This window comes from Staurois parvus, unplaced genomic scaffold, assembly GCF_062004578.1.
Source record: "Staurois parvus isolate SC_StPar_1 unplaced genomic scaffold, SC_StPar_1.0 ptg001418l, whole genome shotgun sequence".
In the NCBI taxonomy this organism is placed as follows: Eukaryota; Metazoa; Chordata; class Amphibia; order Anura; family Ranidae; genus Staurois; species Staurois parvus.
This window is the reverse complement of record NW_028319214.1, coordinates 762974-784206: the sequence shown is the minus strand read 5'-3', so window position 1 is coordinate 784206 and position 21233 is coordinate 762974. Positions and strand designations below refer to the sequence as shown.

The 21233-nt window shown below is 43.4% G+C and overlaps 1 protein-coding gene across 1 annotated transcript in view; it reads left to right on the top strand.

The window, feature by feature from the left end:
• ABCB9 (ATP binding cassette subfamily B member 9) overlaps positions 1-21233 on the top strand; it is a 72591-nt gene that overhangs the window by 15872 nt on the left and 35486 nt on the right. The window contains exons 3-5 of the mRNA XM_089661984.1: positions 662-776; positions 5378-5508; positions 13525-13730. Coding sequence (XP_089518110.1) covers positions 662-776; positions 5378-5508; positions 13525-13730 — 452 coding nt within the window. The remainder of the gene's footprint in view (positions 1-661; positions 777-5377; positions 5509-13524; positions 13731-21233) is intronic.

The window sequence follows — 21233 nt, the reverse complement described above, 5'->3', positions numbered from 1 at the left end:
AGATTATATTAAAAAAGGCCTGGATTCTTTCCTATATGTACATAATGTAACTGGATACTAATATTTATGGGTAAATTTGATCCAGGGAATATCCAATTGCCTCTTGGGGAGATCAGGAAGGATTTTTTCCCTGGCTGGAGCAAATTGGATCAAGCTTTATTGGGGGGTTTTATTGCCTTCCTCTAAATCAACTGTGGGTATAGGATTGTGTGTGTGTATGTGTATGTATGTATGTATGTATGTGTGCGTGTGTGTATATATATATGTATATAATTCCCCCCCTCCCCTTTTAATGGTTGAACTAGATGGACACGTGTCTTCTTTTTTCAGCCAGATAAACTATGTAACTATGCAACAGTTATCAGATTAAAAAAAACTGATCTCTGCAGGTCAGGAAAACCAGAGTGATATCATTATTAGATATATAGTCAAGTGAGACAATGACTGAACCTGCTGATATCAACTCACAGCTATGGTACCACTTTCTACTAGGCATTGCTTTTTATGTATTTCAGTGTGGCATAGTACAGTCTATGCACTACAAAGCAGAAGTTTATTTTTGAATAACAGCAAATTCTTCAGTTAGGGCTACTATTTGTAGCCTCCTTCTTTGTACAGGGGCTGGTTATCAGTTTACAAATGCAGTTTTCCTTTATCACAGGGGAAATATTCAGCCCATATTACACAGGGCTGGTCATAGATGGTATTGTCGTCCAAAGAAGTTTGAAGCAGTTTTCCAGCGCGGTTGTAATACTAGCAGTTCTGGCTGTGGGGAGGTAACATTCTGGCTCATTACTCTTTTTTTCTGGTGTGATAATATCTAATCTAATCTTTGCCATGCATGTATGTCCTAGCAGGCTGTGATAAGGATTCATTCATAAGGTATATTACTAGAATTTGGACATTGAAAAGTGATGTGAACCAATAGAGGGTGGTTGGACATGCAGGCATATTCTGACTGCATTCAGGCACCCTTCTCTAAATATGAATCGTCACCTGAAAAGATTATCAGTTCTTTATCTGGTATGGCTACTTTTAATAGACCTTGTCACCAACTTGCAAATTGCAGGTAAAAGTACTGAGAAATCAGCTATTTTAACAATCTGTGTGCAGATGCATTGTTCCTTTAAGCTTGCATAGGAATTTGAGCACTCCAGGAATAGTCAATACACTAGCACAGTCCGAGTTTCACCTTCATCATGCCACATCATAGCCCTCTCCTCTTCTGAGAGTGTCTAATTACTGTATGTGCTGGCCCGGCTCCCCTGCCCCTCCCCTCACCTATCTACATAACCTTTAATGTAGCTGTGAGTGTCACTGTCAGGCACTGTGATTCAAGGGACAGAGTCTGACATCACATCAAAGGTGGTGGGCCAAATTAGCAGTCCACAGGCTTTTGTATGTCTACACATGTAAGACTTTCCCAAGTTACTAACATGAATAAAATATGTTAAATGCACATATAATCTTCCAGGTTGATTGTTGTTGAGGTGAGTGGCCTGGCAACAGGTTCTTTTTAAGGTCATTGTTCCCAGCCTTGCTTTTGATGCTCCAATGTTTGTTCATTCACCCGTCAGCTGAATGAAGTTTTGAAATTAAGTATAGTCACACAGTTGGACTTGGGAAGATATTATTATTCTGACCACACCACTTCTTACAGCCCCGGATCTGTCTGGATTTTGTCGGAACACGGGGTTCCAACGTTGAAGTTCCGATGACGGGCCTTGGTGTCGGAAATGGGAGTTATGATGACAGAACACGGGACTCCAGAGTTGGAACTTGGAGTTCCAAAGTTGGAACTGTCAGGGTTCCAAAGCTGCAGCTCACAGTTCCAGAGTCAAACCATGGGGCTCCAGAGACGGACCATGGGGCTCCAGAGTCGGAACTCCGAGTTCCAAAGTCGGAATTTGGGGCTCCAGAGTCACACCATGGGGCTCCAGAGTTGGAATTCAGGGCTCCAGATTCGGAACTTGGAGTTCCAAAGTCGAACCACGGGAGTTCCAGAGTCGGACCATGGGGGTTTCAGAGTCAGAACTCAGCACGGGGTTCCAGAGTCAGAACGTGGAGTTCCAAAGTTGGAACTGTTGACGTTCCAAAGTTGCAGCTCGCATTTCGAAAGTTGGAACTGTTGGCGTTCCAAAGCTGCAGCTCTCAGTTCCAGTATCGAAACTCAGGTCTCCAGAGTCGGAACTCGGAGTTCCAAAGTCAGAATTCAGGTTTCCAAAGCTGGAGCTCGCAGGTCCAAAGTTGGACCATGGGGCTGCAGAGTCAGAACTCGGGGCTGGAGCTCGCAGTTTGAGAGGCAGACCACGGAGCTCCAGAGGCGAACCTCTTGGAGTTCCAAAGTCGGAATTTGAGTTTCCAAAGTTGGACTATGGGGTTCCAGAGTCGTAACTCGGGAGTCCAGAGTCGTAACTCGGGGCTCCAGAGACAAAATTCGGGTTTTCAAAGTTGGAGCTCGCAGTTCCAAAGTCGAACCATGGTGGTCGGACCATGGGGGCTCCAGAGTAAGAACTTGGAGTTCCCAAGTCAGAATTCGGGTTTTGAAAGCTGGAGCTTGCAGTTCCAGAGTCGGACAATGGGGGCTCCAGAGTTGGACCATGGGGGCTCCAGAGTCGAAACTCAGAGTTCCAAAGCTGGGGCTCGCAGTTTCAAAGTTGGACCATGGGGTTCCAAAGTCAGAACTCGGCATGGGGCTCCAGAGTCGGAACTTGGAGTTCCAAAGTTGGAACTGTTGGAGTTTCAAAGCTGCAGCTTGCAGCTCCAGAGTCTGAACTTGGGGCTCCAGAGTCAGAACTTGTGGCTCCAGAGTCGGAACTTGGAGTTCCAAAGTCAGAATTCGGATTGCCAAAGCTGGAGCTCGCAGTTCCAAAGTTGGACCGTGGGGTTCCAAAATTGGACCATGGGGTTCCAAAGTTGGACCATGGGACTCCAGAGTCAGAACACGGGGCTCCATAGTCAGAACTTGGAGTTCCAAAGTTGGAATTCGGTTTCCAAAACTGAAGCTCGCAGTTCCAAAGTCTGAAATCTTGGAGTTCCAAGGTTGGACCATGGGGGTTCCAAAGTCAGATCATGGGGTTCCAAATTTGGAACTCGGCACGGGGCTCTAGAGTCAGAACTTGGAGTTCAAAAGTTGGAACTCTTGAACTCTTGGAGTTCCAAAGCTGCAGCTCGTGGTTTCAAACTCCGACCATGGGGCTCCAGAGTCGAAACTCGGGGCTCCAGAGTCGGAACTCGGGGCTCCAAAAGTCAGAATTCGGGTTTCCTAAGCTGGAGCTTGCGGTTCCAGAGTCAGACCACGGGGGCTCCAGAGTCGGACCACGGGGGCTCCAGAGTCGGACCAAGGGAGCTCCAGAGTCGAACCACAGGGACTCCAAAGTCGGAATTCGGCATGGGGCTCCAGAATCGTAACATAGCGTTCCAAAGCTGGAACTGTTGGAGTCGGAACTTGGGGCTCCAGAGTAGGAATTCGGGGCTTCAGAGTCGGAACTTGGAGTTCCAAAGTAAGAATTTGGGTTTCCAAAGCTGGAGCTTGCAGTTTCAGAGTCGGACCACAGGAGCTCCTGAGTCAAACCACAGGGGCTCCAGAGTCGGACCACAGCACGGGGGCTCCAGAGTCGGACCACGGCACGAGGGCTCCAGAGTTGGACCACGGCACGGGGGCTCCAAAGCCGGACTACGGGGGGCTCCAAAGTCAGAACTCAGCACGGGGCTCCAGAGTCGGAACACGGAGTTTCAAAGTTGGAACTGTTGGAGTTCCATAGCTGGAGCTTGCAGTTCCAGAGTCGGACTACGGGGGCTCCAGAGTCGGACCACGGGGCTCCAGAGTCAGAACTCTTGGAGTTCCAAAGTCGGACCATGGGGGTTCTAAAGTCAGACCTTTGCACGGGACTCCTGAGTTGGAACCCGGGGGTCCAGAGTTGGAACCCGGGGCTCCAGAGTCGGAATTCGGACTTCCGAAGCTGGAACTCGCAGCTCCAGAGTCGGACCATGGGGCTTCAGAGTCGGAACTCGGGGCTCCAGAGTCGGAACTCGGGGCTTCAGACTCAGAATTTGTCTTCAAAGCTGGAGCTCGCAGTTCCAAAGTCGGACCATGGGGGTTTCAAGTCGGACCATGGGGGTTTCAAAGTCGGACCTCGGGGGCTCCAGAGTCGGAACTTGGAGTTCCAAAGTCACAATTCGGGTTTTCAAAGCTGGGGCTCTCAGTTCTAAAGTCGGACCATGGGGTTCCACAGGTGGAAAACAGAGTTCCAAAGTCGATCCTCGAGGTTCCAAAGTCTTACTTCATGAGTGCATACTGTAGCCTTACTGTAAAGGACACATTTATTTTGTTCTTTAATTTTTGTAATTTGTACTTTCGAGTGGCACCACACTTGGTATAGTGTGAATTTTTTATTATTGCTATTATTGAAATCTTAATACATTTTAATGTTAAACATCTTTAGTATTCCAACATCTAAATTTGGTTTTTACCTTAATGCATTTTACACAATTAAAAAAACAACCTCCAGTAAACTGTTAAAAATCTTACACAAGCACTTACTTTTAGGACTAGTTCACACCAGATAATGTCCAGTGCGTTTTTTTATGCATCAAAAATGCATGCACAGCGTTTTCCATGTACAATGGCTCTAGTTCACACCAGTGCAGTCAGTTCCAGTCAGTTTCCGGTGCAGAAAAAAAAGTAGAATATGCTGCATTTTTTCTGCACAGAACTGTACTGGACCACAGCATCTGCATCAAAACTTCCCCTGGAACGGAGTGTGGTGTGAACTGCAAGCAAAAACGTATCCATAATGCTTTTTGGGTACATTTCTTGTGGTGTGACCTGGCCCTGAATGCTGTTGGCTCCTGCTTTCTAAGTGCTACTTCCCTGAACTGTCTGTCTTCCAGGAAAGAGTTAACAGTGGACAATGCAGTCTACTGGCTTGGAGAAAAAAAGGGAGGGGGGAGGAAGGTGGAGCAGGGAAGTTCCTTGTCATCCTAGCTTATGGGGCTGTGTGTTTTTATTGATGCACACAGTGTAGGGAGACACAATTCTAGTCCCTTATACAACGTACAAAGATGACTCCGTGCTGCAGATGCTGCAGGAGAAAGGAGCCACCCTGGATCAAAAACCTGGGGCAGTTATCATGGCACCAGCTTAAACAGGAACATAGAACTAAAATAAAAAGAAACTGCATACTCACTAAGTGATAAATTCAGTTGCTGAAAGTTTCTTCCACTTCATGACTAGTGGGTACCTGATTTAGATCCCTCTGACTCATACTGTATGTGTTTCAGCATAAGTAAAAATAAATTTTATCTGTGAGAATAGACATTCATGCTAGCATTTAAAAATATAATGTTACTGTTCGTTTTCCATTATTTTTTCCAGCTCTTTTTCTGCAGGGGTACGGGGTGGTCTTTTCACCTTCACATTCGCCAGACTGAATATCAGGATCCGAAACCTGTTATTCCGTTCTTTGATATCGCAAGAAATTGGTTTCTTTGATGAAAATCACACAGGTCAGAATCCTTCACCAGAGACACTGCAAACAATGAATGGGGACTGTTAGATTCTTCAGAGGAAATGAACAATTGTGTGTATATGTATATATAAATACATTCCCTGCTATATATATATTTTTGTTTCTTTTCATAATTGTTATTTTAAAGTGATTGTAAAGTTTTGTTTTTTCTAATAAGAAACTTGTCATACTTACCTCCTCTGTGCAATGGTTTTGCACAGAGCAGCCCAAATCTTCCCCTTCTGGGGTTCCCCGCCAGTGCTCTAGGCTCTTCCTCTTCTCCATGTGCCACCATAGGAAGGTGCTTCCTATAATGGCACACGCAGGGGCTCGATCCTGGGTCATGCTTTGTGTGTCCATTGACACACACACACACATAGTGCGGCTCAGCCCTGCCCCTGCTATTTTGTCGCTGGATTGATTGACAGAAGAGGTATAGAGAGAGCAGCACCTCTGCTTTCTGGCACAGCGCTCAATCGAGATCAGGCTCAGGTAAGTATTTAGGGGCAGCTGGGGGGAGAGCTGACAATTAGGTTGTTTTACCTTAATGCAGAGAATGCATTAACAAATATGTAAACCCAACATTTCATATTGCTAATATGTGGCTGCTGTACCATGCATTTGTATGAAAAAGTATCCTGTTCTCTTTGTATTGCTTCCTTTGTATGAAATCCCTGGTGTTCCTGTCAGTCCCTCTGCTTTTGAAAACTGAACACACTAGGCAGGAGAGCATAGCGTGGTCAGTTCTCTAGCTGTGCTGGGAACTCAGTGGGCTCTCCTCCAATGATCAGACTTCTGTTGACATGCTCCCCTGCACAGCCATTCACCGGAAAGGTTAGTGTTCTGCTGTTTCTCATCCCCTAGCTCTTATGCAGAACAGTGGGACTATAATCTCTTATTAAAAAAAGAGGGGAAAAAAAGGTGTACGTATTTTTTTTTATATGTATACACAAATGTTTTGCTTTTCATTTCTATTTTAAACTGAATGGGTTGTTTTACAAGGTGGGGGTTTACAATCACTTTAAGGTAAAAGCCTTCAGCCTTTACAACCACTTTAAATGAAATAAAGTAAATTCATAAACTTGCATATACTATGGTGTGACATCTTATAATATTGAACTAATCCCATGTTACCGTGGATGCCCTTTGGAAAATAGAACTGATCTTGATGGTTTTCACCCTAAAATGCATTCCATGTGTATTTATCCATTGTAACAGAATAATCCAGGCTAGACCAGTAGAACTATGTAAAAATTCCCATACCTTAAGTTCAACTTTAATTCATTAACCCTGGGTTCACACTGATACTGTGTGGCATTCGCAGCGCATCACAATCACAGCATGTTCATGCGCACCGCTGCGGGCATGTAAGTTAACAACACCCTGAAATCCGTCCGCAAAATGCAGTGCGATGTGCAGAATCGAATCGCATGGGTGTGAATACTTATGCGATCCGATTCTAGTGCGGACCAAAAAAAGGGTCCTGCAGCTTTTTAGTGCAGATGCGGCGCGATTTGAGCCATACAAAATGGCTCAAATTGCACCGCACAGAATTCGCATGTGATTTGCACAGGAATACGTTGCGGTTCTTGTACGAATCACATGCGGTATGCCGCACCGCACAAGTGTGAACACAGGCTTAGATGGATCATTTTGTTTTTATGCCACTGCTTATTTTATCTAATGATCATTTGTATCTAAATTGTAAAATCTTATCAGTAATTTTTCTCATAAAGAGTTATCACCACTGCTTCTTTTCCTGCTCTCCTCTGTAGACAGATATTGAAGGTCCACGTTTTCAGCTGCCTGAAGCTAATGATGGATATTGGAGTGATAACCTGTGTGATTTAACTTTTACATTGACTTGTTTGCAAGGACTGATGAAATAACATTGACAGGGTTAGAACAGTATTAGTAATAGTAAAACAGCAGTACTTACAGGGCAGGCCAAATAGATTGAGTTATGCTGTGAATTGAGATCCAGTGGTATCTGAGATCTGGCACTCTGCTCTCCCTCCACCTCTTTATCCCAAAATGTTGGTGGATTTTCATATTCCTCACATCCAATGCATTGACATCAGTGAGGTAGCACATGTCAGGAAAAGGGTGGCTATGAGGACAAGTTGCCCAAGAGGAAGAGTGTGTGGGACCTTGGAGTAAGGCTGGCCATACATTATACAATTTTCTTGAGATTTTTGGTTTAGATTTGCCAAAAACCGTATAATAGGAGGTCAAACCTAATAACACTTTCAGCTGTATCCAATTAGGCAGGCTCTTGCACTACATAGTTGAAGGTAAATCTAAAGGAAATTGTATAGTGTATGGCCAGCCTTAGGCAGTTATTGCACTCATTAGTGCTGAGCAGAAGATCCTGTGGGAGAGGAAGGAGGAAAGGCTTTGGGATGTCATTTTATATTTACAGCTGGAATAAAGTTTGACTTTAAGGCTCCATTTTCAATTACTTAAAGCGGAGCTTCAGTCCCCATAGCAAATTTATTTTAAAAGCTGACCCAGTATTGTTTATTCTTTAACATTAATAAATGGATAATGTTATTTAGTATAGCCTTCTAATTAATTTAAATAAATAAAAGTTTACCTTGATCTCGGAAGCAGTCAGGCGCCATGATGGATGTGGGCATCTGAAGTCTATATTTCCTGGAGTTGGTGCTGCTGGCTATCCCAGCATGCACCACTCGATCTCACACCTGCGCAGTAATGACACTGCTCAGCGCAATTTGTATACAACAGGTTGCCATAACAATGGTATAAATTACATTCACAGATCACGCAGTACACACACTCTGAATGTACAGCTTACATAGCTCAGCAAAGTCTGCAGCACAGCTGTTACACATCCTCCCCACAGATAGGACTCTGGTAAAATGCTGCCAAACTCCTCCCATTCGCTTCATTTCCAATTTTGAATTAACGTGATAGTCAGCGACTAGGAACCCAAAGGACTTCTGGGATACAGGACCCGACATCCCAGGAGACTTTGCGAATTGCCTTCATACGTCATCGCCTAGGTGGCCGGGATTGGAAGTGCAGTCTTTGCACCAGATTTAAAGGTATTTACAATATTAAAAAATATATATGATTATCCTAATTGTTTAGGACAACACAGGAACAGTGTTAACAGAGCGACATTAACCAGTTCCCAACCGCGCTATAGCCGAAGGACAGCTACAGCGCGGTTGTCTAGTTTTGGGACGACGTCCATGAATGTCATTCCAGAACACACACCCCTGCGAGCCCCCAGCAGCACGCACCCGGCACCGCCAGTGATCACTGTGTCCTACGGACACAGCTGATCACGTGATACGGTAAACGGCCAATCACAGTGGCATTTTACCACGTGATCAGCTGTGTCCAATGACACAGCATATCACCGGGTAAATACAGTTGCTGGTTATCGGCTGCACTTTCCTCACACTGTCACAGCGTGAGGAAAGTACTGCCGAGAACCGGCAATTGTCAGCGAAGGGATCGGCACAGATGATCAGTGCCCAGCAGTGCCACCCACCTGTGCCCTGCAGTGGCACCCACCTGTGCCCATCAGTGCCACCCACCTGTGCCCTGCAGTGCCACTCACATGTGTCCATCAGTGCCACCCACCTGTACCCTGCAGTACCACCCACCTGTGCCCTTCAGTGCTGCCCATCAGTGCTGCACATCAATGCCACCCATCAGTGCCACCCATCAGTGCCGCCCATCAGTGCTGCCCATCAGTGCTGCCCATTAGTGCCACCCATCAGTGACCATCAGTGCTGCCCATCAATGCCACCCATCAGTGCCCAACAGTGCCGCCCATAAGTGCTGCCCATCAGTGCTGCCTATCAGTGCAGCATCATCAGTGCCAGTTCATCAGTGCTGCCTACCAATGCCACCTATCAGTCCCTCCTATTAGTGCCCATTAGTGCTGCCTATCTGTGCCACCTCATCAGTGCTACCTATCAGTGCCCATCAGTGCAGCCTCATCAACACACATCAGTGATGGAGAAAAATTACCTGTTTGCAAAATTTTATAATAGAAACAAAGAAAAACTTTTTTTTTTAATTTTTTTGCTCTTTTTTTGTTTATAGCGCAAAAAATAAAACACCCAGCGGCAATTAAATACCACCAAATGAAAGCTCTATTTGTGTAAAAAAAATTATAAATATTTCATATGGGTACAATGTTGCATGACTGCGCAATTGTCATTCAAAGTGCAACAACTGAAAATTGGCCTGGGCAGGAAGGGGGTAGAAGTAGGCAAGTGGTTAAAAAAGGGTGGCACTCCACTTTAAAGTGTTACTAAACCCAAGACCCTGCATTCATTATATCTGGTCTCCCACAGTACACAGAACATGGTAATGCAATTGTTTTAGTAAATACAAACTGCTAAATACCTTTTCTCATCAGCAGTATATGGCAGTCTTGTGACTTCTATCAGTGTCCAGCAGAGCACTGGTTAAAGCTTGTTGGAGGAGTTTTCATTCTGTTCTGACTGTCAATTGAGGCTGCATGACCCCTGACCCTCTGTCTGAACTGCACTAATTGGCCCTGTGCTGATCACATGCACCCTCTTAAAGAAAAAAAAAACTCTCTGGCAATGCACACTAAACTGACCATATGCAGCTTGCCCCCAAGGCTCTGTTCAGTGCTGATTGGCCCTGTGATGATCACATGCACCCTCCCAAATTAAAAAAACCCTCTGGCCATAAACACTAAACAAAACATGTACAGAGTGACTCCTAGAGCTCTGTACTATCAGCAAATGTATTGGGGACAGTAGAAGAAGAGGAGGATCAGAGAAGACAGGATCAAACAGCCTTTTTACACAATGTAAAGGATCAACCTCTTAGGTTCTGGTGTGAGTATAACAAGCATGCTGTACTGCATATACAGACTGATTTTACTCTTGTGGGTTTAGTAACACTTTAAATTATAACTAAAGGCAATGCTTTTTTAGTTTTGTATAGAGTGGAGAGGCATTGGAACTCCTATGAGGTTTTTATTGCTACCTGTGTCCCCATTATGCAGATTCACCCTCCCTATTTGTCTTGTTTACAGATATTACCGAGAGTAAAAGTGAAAGAAAATCCCAAATTTGGTGTTGTCACCAGAACAGTAATAGAGGGGAAATCTTCAGACGGGGATACTAGTTCTGGTGACAACAAGGGATTCCCTTACTTTGGAGGGATTTGCTTTCACTTTCTCTTTTGGCTATGAAACAGGAAGTGAAGGGAAATTTCTCCAGATGGAAGTGGTTATATTCCTTTTATACTCCATCCAAAATTAAAAAAATTACAAAACTGCTTTAAGAGGACAATTGCAGATCTGTACTCAAACAATGCAGCAGTCATGATTCATATTGAGTGCATTATAGTAAAGCCTGGTGAAAACAAGTTCATTCCAAAATAAATAGTGAAAAAAAAGTTCTCAAACAAAAACTTAGTCAATGGATCTTTTTTTCTTTTTTTTTTTTCTTTTTCACTAGATGGTAGCAGAGAGGTACATACGAGTGCACTGTATTGTAGGTGATGGTCACCCAATTGAAGAAGAGTCAAGCCTGTTCTCAGTTTGTCAAAGTTTTAGGTCACAGTAATAGACTACTATATTAGTGCCCCTTTATAACAGATATCCGGGGCATCCCTGAGATTGATTTTTAAAGGAAACATGCAAAGAGGAATTTGTCAGCTGTCATTTCTCACTTTCTTCTATACTTGTGTTCTGGTTTTAATATCTATTGAGCCATTGGAGTTGATTTACGGGCTGTTCACTTGGCAAGGGAATTTTTTCCCTGTAAAGCAAATGTGGTGAAGTTCTGCTGACTTCTATCATTCAAACGTGTGCAAGCTAAAATATTGTGTTTTTCGTTTGTTTTTTTTTATTATTGCACATAATGGAGGATTTTTTTGCAAAATGAATTTCCACTACATTCACTAAGCTAAGAAAAAAATTCCACTGGAGAATGTAAATTCCATTTCAAAATCAACAGTCCATTTGCCTTTAGTGACTCAACCCCATAGACAGAAAATTGGGGTCAGAGATGATTTGTGTGTCGTACATTTTACAGGCTTGCAGGTGCTATAGTAAATTTATGGATGTTGTCACTGATAACTAGCTCAGAAGTCGCCTCACTTTGCCTTGATGGAGGGATCCTGTATGGTGCTGAAATGTCAGATATGATGCCATTTTTGTTTGTCAGTGAACTCTGATCTTCTGAATGGCCCTCTTGTTCAGATCAGTGACATAAAGTATTAGGCTTCATTATTATTATTATTATAATACAGTATTTATATAGCGCCAACAGTTTGCTCAGCGCTGTACATTACAATGGGATACAATACATGAGACAATACAGTAACAATACAATAAAATACGCGAGGGGTTCGAGGGCCCTGTTCCTTGGAGCTTACAATCTAGGAGGGAGGGGAGAGTGGTACAGGAGGAAAAAGCTGTGGGGGATGGAGTGGTAGGAAGAGTGGAGGAGATCGGCAATTAGCTTCATGCACTCAGCCCCATTAAAAAAGTCAGATGTACACTGGATCTTTCTGCAAGGAGCTGGCAGAAAAATCTAGTCTAAAAAAATGTTTGTTTTGGCATGCAATTACGTGCATATGTGTAAACTTATTCTATTGGATAAAATATTGATTTAATGTTGGGAATGCTCCTAACAGCTTTTTTCTAGCTTTTTTTTCCCTAGATGTACTGTAAAAACACTAATAAACCACTAACCCTCCTAAAAGCTACTAAAACGCTACTAAAACACTACTAAAAAACACAATTATCAACGTTTGATATCTAGCGTTTTTTTAAGCCTAAAATAAATGCTAGTGTGCATGGAGCCTTAAACTGGTTGATTACAATGCGAACAGGCAACCAGGAGAGTTCAGTAATGCTAGCCTACACATGTAAGGTCCTGTAACTGCTTCCCAACTGTTCAATAGCTGAAAGACGGCTACAGTGCGGTTGTCCTGTTCTGGGAGGGCATCCATGGATGTCCTCCCAGAATGCGCCCCCTGCGTGCCCCCAGCGGTGCACACCCAGGGCTGTCGGTGATTAGGTAAAAGGCCAATCACAGCTGCCTTTTACCACGTGATCAGCTGTGTCCAATGACTAGCAAGTCACAAATGAAAAACAGTTGCCGGTTATCAGCTGCACTTTCTTCACGCTGCCACAGCGCGAGGAAAGTACTGCCAATCACCGGCAAATGTGACATGGGAGATTTGCACTGATTATCTGTGGTGCCCAGCAGTGTCACCCATCAGTGCCCAGCAGTGTCACCAATCAGTGCCACCCATCAGTGCCTCCAATCAGTGTTATCAGTCAGTGCTGCCCATGAGTACTACCCATCAGTGCCGCCTATCAGTGCTCACCACTACTGCCTATCAGTGACCATCAGTGCTGCCTACCAGTGCCCATTATTGCTGCTTATCAGTGCATCATCAGTGCCTCCTCATCATTGCCCACCAGTGCTGCCTCATCAGTGCTACCTATCAGTGCTGCCTCATCAGTGCCCATCAGTGCTGCCTATCAGTGCCACCTATGAGTGCAGCCTCATCATTGCACATCAATGAAAGAGAAAAATTACCTGTTTGCAAAATTTTATAATAGAAACAAAGAAAATCTTTTTTTTTTTTTTTTTCAAATGTTTTGCTTTATAGTGCAAAAAATAAAAACCCCAGTGATGAGTAAATGCCACCAAAAGAAAGCTCTGTTTGTGTGAAAAAAATGATAAATATTTCATATGGGTACATGACCGTGCAATTGTCATTCAAAGTGCAACAGCACTGAAAGATGAAAATTGTCCTGGGGTGAAAGTGCCCGGCAGGGAAGTGGTTAATAAAAGGACATTTTTGCAGTCCTGTTTCTGGGCATTATATAGTAGGAATAGGTCCCCAACCATCATGTCCATTGGCTAAGCTTTATATTTGCTGTCTTGCTGCATAGCTGAAACCCCCCCCCCCTGTGATCTGTCATTACAAAGGCAGTGTAATAACTCGTGAACTTTTTGTTCCTGACTTGCAGGTGACATCATCTCTCGTCTGACCTCTGACACAACAATCGTTAGTGATGTGGTCTCTGAAAATGTTAATGTCTTCCTGCGCAGTGTGGTGAAATCGGTGGGCGTCATCGTCTTCATGTTCAGCCTGTCATGGCAGCTCTCATTGTTGACCTTTCTGGGATTCCCTATCATCATGCTGGTTTCCAGGGTTTATGGGAAATATTACAAGGTTTGGAGACTCCCTTGTGCAATTTTTAGCAAATAGCTCACAATTTCCACTCGTGCTTGCCAAAGGAACAAATGTCTTTTCTTTTAAACTGTTCAGTGTTGTAGATGTGTGGTCATATTTACAGACTGAGGAGTAATAGTAGTACTGATTTATGAAGGAAACTATGAAACTGAATGTGTTCACAATGCAAAAAAGGTTAAATTTGCTTTTAAAGTGTAGGCAAACGGCTAAATACACATTAGAAACGCATATGTGTGAACTGTCCTTGTTTACAAAAGCGTTGCCCTCTGACAAGAGATCCATGGTGGATCGCTTTCCAGAAGGTATTTGAGAGGTGGTGAGGATGCAGTATGTCACCTCCTTACTGCCTAATTTAACCCCTAAAAGCCCACACCACCATACCATAACTGAGCACCATGCTCGTGGTTGCAGAGTGGTTCTAATATGACCCTCTTTTACTTGTATTAGTCACGTTTGATGGCCGGCACTGCCCATGGAACAGGACATTTGCCACTCCAACTGAAGGTGTAAATTTAGCCTTGAGTACTATATCAAAATTGCTGCACTAATCATATAGTGACACAAATGTGATACAAGAAAATATGCCATGTGCAAATCATCCAAGTGTAAAAAAAAAAAATCACATTTCCATTAAAAATATTCAAATCAATTACATACAATAACACAATGTTAAATTAATAAATTACCATAAATATAAAATGTGCCAAACAAAAAAATGGAAAAACCTGCACATGTGAAAAATAAAAATAAATGAAAAACTATACTAAAGCCCAAATAATAAACAAAACTTTCTTGTGTGCATGCCACTCGAAGGGCTCATGTACACTGCAGCTCCTAAACTGACGTTCAGAAGCTGTTCAGCGTTTTTTTCAGCAGCCCCTGAACTCTCCTTTATGTTTTCCTATGTGTCCATGTACACTATGTTGTTTACAGTCGTTTACAGGCAGTTGAATTTACAGTCGTTTTTTTGAATGCACCAAACTTGTGTTCAGGAGTAGATTTTACCGACGTTTCAAACACCAAATGCTTGTAAATGCGGTTAACCGCGTTTATAAGTGTTTGCATTTAGAAGCGTTTTTTTATTAACTATTCCATGTCCAGATGCTGTCCAGAGCCTTTTTTTCATCATCAGAAATGCATGCAAAGCGTTTTCCATGTATTCAAATGGACCTAGCACACCAGTGCAGTCAGTTCCAGGCTTCTCGTGAAGGAAAAAATGGTAGAACGTGCTGCATTTTGCTCATGATGGGATCCATAGTAAATACAAACAGAAAAGACAGCTAATCTCAACAAATACTGCTCTCTCTGCTTCTGCTCTCTCTATTCCTCTCAAAATATCTGAAATAGTTAATTTTTTACTATTTTTCAGTGCATTCTGGGCATTTGGGAAGGTCTCCTGAGGTTATCTTTTAAAAACGCTTCTAAACGCAAACGCTCATAAACGTGGTATGCAAACGCAGCTAAACTGACGATTGTTAACCTACGTTTTCCAGCAGTCAGTTTCCATTATTCAGAAGAGTTTTCCAAAAGCCCCGTGTACATGAGCCCTAAATAAACCTCCACCATCGTTCTCCACACCAAGAGGCTTACCGGACATGATGATCAGTGCCCTGATGATCAGTGCCCAGCAGTGCCGCCCACCAGTGCCACCCACCAGTGCCCAGCAGTGCCACCCACCTGTTCCCATCAGTGCCCAGCAATGACACCCAACAGTGCCACCCACCAGTGCCCATCAGTGCCACCCATCCATGCTGCCCATCAGTGCCACCAGTCAGTGCTGTTAGTCAGTGCCGCCTATCAGTGCCCATCATTGCTGCATATCAGTGCAGCAGCATCAGTGCTGCCTATCAGTGTCCTTCAGTGCTGCCTATCCGTGCCACCTCATCAGTGCCCATCAGTGCTGCCTATCTGTGCCACCTCATCAGTGTTGCCTATCAGTGGCCATCAGTGCTGCCTATAAGTGCAGCCTCATCAACACACATCAGTGAAGGAGACGAATTACCTGTTTGCAAAATTTTATAATAGAAACAAAGAAAAACTTTTTTTTTTTCAAATTTTTTGCTCTTTTTTTTTATAGCGCAAAAAATAAAACACCCAGTAGCGATTAAATGCCACCAAAAGAAAGCTCTATTTGTGTGGGAAAAAATGATAAAAATTTCATATGGGTACAATATTGTATGACCGCACAATTGTCAATCAAAGTGCGACAGCGCTGAAAATTGACCTGGGCAGGAAGGGGGTATAAGTGCAAAGTAGGCAAGTGGTCACACTACCTGCAAAGTTGCACATCTCTACAATGTATAGAACCTGCTGCAGCAGGACTGACATTTAAAAAAAAAATGACATTATTATTTAAAAAAAAAAAAAAAAAAAATAGCATGGGACCCTTTAGGTCTGGCAGGAAGGTTAGGAGGGACCCCACAGTAATTTTGTATTTATTTATTTAGAGGTGGGGTTCCCCTAAAAGTCATACCAGGCTCTTTAGGCCTAGTAGGACTTTTAAGGGTAACCCCAGCTTCCAAAAATGGGGGGGGAGTGCGTGGGGTTCCCGATAAAAGTCATACCAGGCCCCCCTCCCTCGAACTATACCAGACCATGTGCCCTCAACATGGGGGGGTGCTTTGGGGTAGGGGGGTTTCCCCCCCAAAGCACCTTGTCCCCATGTTTATGGGGACAAGGGCCTCTTCCCCACAACCCTGGGCTCTGGTTATGGGGGTTTGTGATGGGTGATTTATCGGAATCTGGAAGCCCCCTTTAACAAGGGGCCCCCCAGAGTCCACCCTTCCCCCCTTGTGAATGAGTACAGGTGAATAGCTTTGGCCAATCACAATGCATTGTCAGAGCGCAGTGGGGCGTGGTGGGCAAACAGCTCACCGAACGCTCTTACTGTTAATGTGCTCACTGAACACACGAACGACTGATGTTCGAACATCAAGCCTATCTCTGCTGATGACACAAGATGATTTGTTGCTAGAGATCTTGTCACAATTTACAAAACCATAAGCGGCAGGATCAGTGACCCTGGTTCACATCTATATGGCCATGCGGGCTGCATAGATGTGAACTCTCATTTGAATGGACTCCTGTGCCCGTGACACACGGAAGAAGTCCCTGCACTTCTTTGGAAAACGCAGCCCACATGGGAACCTTGGTTCCCAGTACGGTTGAGTTTTCCACTGCGGGCGGCATGTCATTAGAGTTAATGACACCCACCCGCGGGTCCGCATTTCTCTGTGCGGGTGGTGCGGCTGCACGGATTTTCATGCGAATACGCAGTGGCACCACCCGCACAGATATGATTCTAGCGTCAGAAGCTGCCTGTTTCTCCCTATGGAACTGTTCCCTTCTTAGTTGAGGCAGTAAGATGTCACTCCCAGATCTCACATTTGAGATTGTGAAGCGTTCAGGCCAGTGACATCTTGCTGACTCTGGCTACAGAGGGAGCTATTCCATACGGACACACAGGCAGCCTTTTTAGTGGCCCAGCTGCTGGCAATTTGTTGCTAGCGACAGAATCGCCTGTATGTCATCAGCCTACGTTTACCACATCTGTGTGTACAAAGCAGTGGACGGTCTGTAGCAGAATGTCAAGCCTGTTAAGGAATTTCCATATAGACCTCTAAAAAAAAATACATTGTGCTTTAATTTTTTTTATGTGGCTTTTTAGGTCATCAGAAGAGCAGAAGAATATTGAGGAACTTTCAGGTGTACACATGTACATGTCATTGGTTACATTTGCTTAATAACTACCTGAAAGCCCTGGCCCTCTTCCTGTTATTAGTCAGTATCTATATATAGGCCGTGTCACGCTGTGTAACATGAGCCACACGCACCACACCTTGGGCTATGATTCCCTGACATGTACACATGCTGCAGGTCCAACTACAAGCTATGCCGTCTTGTCATTGTTCCTTCTATCTATGTCATTAATTAATAAGTGTCCGCACAACACATCTTCTCTTCTGGAGGTTTCTGCTGACCGATTACACTACTGCCTTAAAATGAAAAGTCGAAAAGTCCTGTCATTAACCTGACTCATACTATTCTAGAAAACGCTGTCTCCTTCTGCTCTACACCAGTGTTTTTCAACCTTTTTTCCATCAAGACACCCTTTCAAATTATGGACAATGTCAAGGCACCCTCTAAAATGATGGGCAGTCTTATGGCACCCCTAAGATTATGAGCAGTCTTGAGGCACCCCATTCTTAAATGTAAAAAACTATTCTAAGGGCTCTTATACACTGCAGCTGATAAACTCACGTTTAGGAGCTGTTCTGCGTTTTTTTCAGCAGCCCCTGAACTCACCCTAATGTTTTCCTATGCGTCCATGTACACATCTTCGTTTACAGTCGTTTACAGTCATTTTTTTAACGCAGAAAACTTGCGTTCAGCAGTCGATTTTATCAGCGTTTCAAACGCTAAACGCGGCAAATCGTGTTTATAAGCATTTGCATTTGAAATTTTTTTAACTCTTCCAGTTCCCGATGCTGTCCAGAGCCTTTTTTCATCATGAAAAATGCATGCAAAGCATTTACAAGGTACTCAAATGGACCAAACACTGAACACAGGATGTTCCTACCAAGCTTGTCACACATTGTAATGACTAATTCACACCTCAGACCTCTCCTACCCTTGGAAACAAAAGATATGTTAATGACCATTCACACCTCAATTTCCTCATGAAGACCCCCTGCCAGGTGACCTTAATGACTCACTCCACCAGACATCTTTCCCACCCTTGGAAACAAAAGAAATGTTAACGAGCAACTCACACCTAAGCTAATCGCAACACATACTGCTGTCTCTGCTTCTACTCTCTGCATTACTCTGAAACAGTCTGTAATAGTTAATAATTTACCACTTTTTTGGAGGTTCTCCTGTGCTTATCTTTAAAAAACGCTTCTAAATACAAACGAACATAAACACGCGTAAACGCATTATGCAAACGTGGCTAAACAGACGTTTTTTTACCTACGTTTTCCAGCATTCAATTTCCATCATTCAAAAGTGTCCCGTGTACATGGGGCCTAATAGTTTTATACAACACAGCAACATCCACACATGTAGGACACCCAGCATTAGAGGTGATTTATTCTTCCAAAGCAAATACATATTTGCACACTGGTACTGACTAGTATTCCATTGTTTCTCTTCTTCCTCAGTTTTTCTCCATCACTGAGCTAATGTTACCCCAGCACTGATGAAGAGGGGCAGGGGAGGGTCAAACAAGCATGCTGTACAGGCAATCAGCATCCTCCCTATCAACTGATGATGTCATTGGTTGTCAGGATGCCAGCGGCTAGAAGGTCGTAATGGTGCACAATTAAAACCTATGGCTTTGTGTAACTAAAAGGCTGGCTTCTTCTATTCGCTGGCCTGTATACAAGTTTTGGGCAACTTTTAGACATTTTACTAAGGCACCCCTGAAGAAACCTCAAGGCACCCTGGTTGAGAAAGGCTGCTCTACACTATCCTGAGCTCAAGGCATGTGCACACTTCAATGGGCCTTTGTTTTTGGTAGTGCCATGTTAGGTAAAAATGCTCATACACTAGTAGATTTTTGAACGAACGCTCATGCAAACATTCGTACATAAAAATTCTGAACATTCGATGACTTCACTAATGTCATTCGAATGTACTTCAAAATGTAATTTTTATGATCGAATATTCATAAAATGAACATTTTTCTTTTTCAATTATTTTTTTTATTAGGGGTTTTAAAGGATACAAAGTACCGCATACAGACATAAGCAAGATTGGTATATCAGTAAATTCCAGTACAGTATCCATCAAGCATCAAAGGAAGAAAAAGAAATATAAGTACAGGCGTACCTCGATTTACGAATTTTATGCGTTCTTCGGGATGTTTTGTATTGTGAAAAATTTGTAAACCGAAACCCAGTTTCCCATAGGAATGCATTGAAACCAACTGATCCTTTCCGGAGGTCAGAGAAGAGTAAAAAAAAGTCTTTTATCTGTTCAAAACTCTTTATAAAGGGCAGTTTAAAGGCCTAAATACTGTACAGGGACATGTTAAAAAATTTCCAGAATGGCTACAAAACTCGATGCAAAAACCACTCTAACACCTCCACACTCGAAGCCACGTGCTACCCACATATACCAGTATGCACGGTGCTAGCATTATAAACCTCCCAAGTGCAATTCATCCTGGGGAAACTTGCTTCGTATTGCGAAAAAAAATCATAAATGCATTGAAAACCAATGAATCCGTTCCTGAGGTCAGAAAAAAGTAAAAAAAAGCATTATCTGTTCAAAACTCTTTTTTAAGTGCACTTTAAAGGCATAGGGTCGGTGCTATAAACCTCCCAGGCGCAATGCATCCTGTGGAAACTTGCATCATATTGCGAAAAAAAATTTCAATGGATTTTCATTTGTAAACCGAAAATTACATTCACCGAGGCGTTCGTAAACCGAGGTATGCCTGTATACTGAATTACATTGTAATAATACAGTAGCGATTTAGCAACATATACAAAAGCATGGGCTGGGCGCTAATAATGAAGTAGGGGCACTCATGGGTGTGGTGTGGATGTTGGTCTGCCAGGGGGGAATGTTGAGAAGAAAGGGAAAATCAGAAGAGAGAAAGGACGTCAGGGACACTCCAGCTGGCGTCCTAGGGCCTCAGTGCCTATGATTGCGCATGACTTGCTGTGAGCATAGAAGAGTGGGCCTATTAGATCCACCAGGTCCATATTTTTAAAAATTCTGGTGCATGTCAAGGAGAATGCTGGTGAGTTTTTCATTGAGAACAAATAAAACTAAGAGGTGGTGGACGTCTGTAAAGAAAATAAACTCTTGTTTCCAGGCTCTTGCTATGGTTTTTTTGCTGCCTGTAATACTGAATGTCGCCAATTTAAATTGAGATCCTATGAGGCCCGGGGCCTTTAAGTGTAACAGGACATACCGCGGGTCTCTAGGGAAGGGAGAAGTCATCAATGATTGTAAAAGTTGAAGAACTTTTGGCCAGAACATATGGCATGTGCACCACGTATGGAGAACATGTCCTGGAGCTGAGCAACCTCAGAAACAGGTGCCAGGAGAGGACAATTGAGGTGTGCCAAACGATAGGGGACCATGTACCTTCTGGAGAAGGTTACAGGCTGATTGAACTGTAAGTGTATTGATGGAGCAGGAAGCCATTGTGGACCAGATTTGTGTATAAAATGAATATTTTGTAACAAACATATGGCCAACTGCATCTAGTTAGAAATGCATCCATTACCAAAAATGCATTCAGACTGGACATGTTAAGCACTGTGCAAACTGTTGGTGCTATATAAATCCTGTATTCTACTACTACTACTACTGCTACTACTACTACTACTACTACTACTGCTGCTGCTGCTGCTGCTGCTGCTGCTGCTGCTGCTGCTGCTGCTGCTACTACTACTACTACTAACTGTCACTGTTTGAAAAACCACAGTATACAAATGCTGTACTGAAATGCAGAATGTGTATACA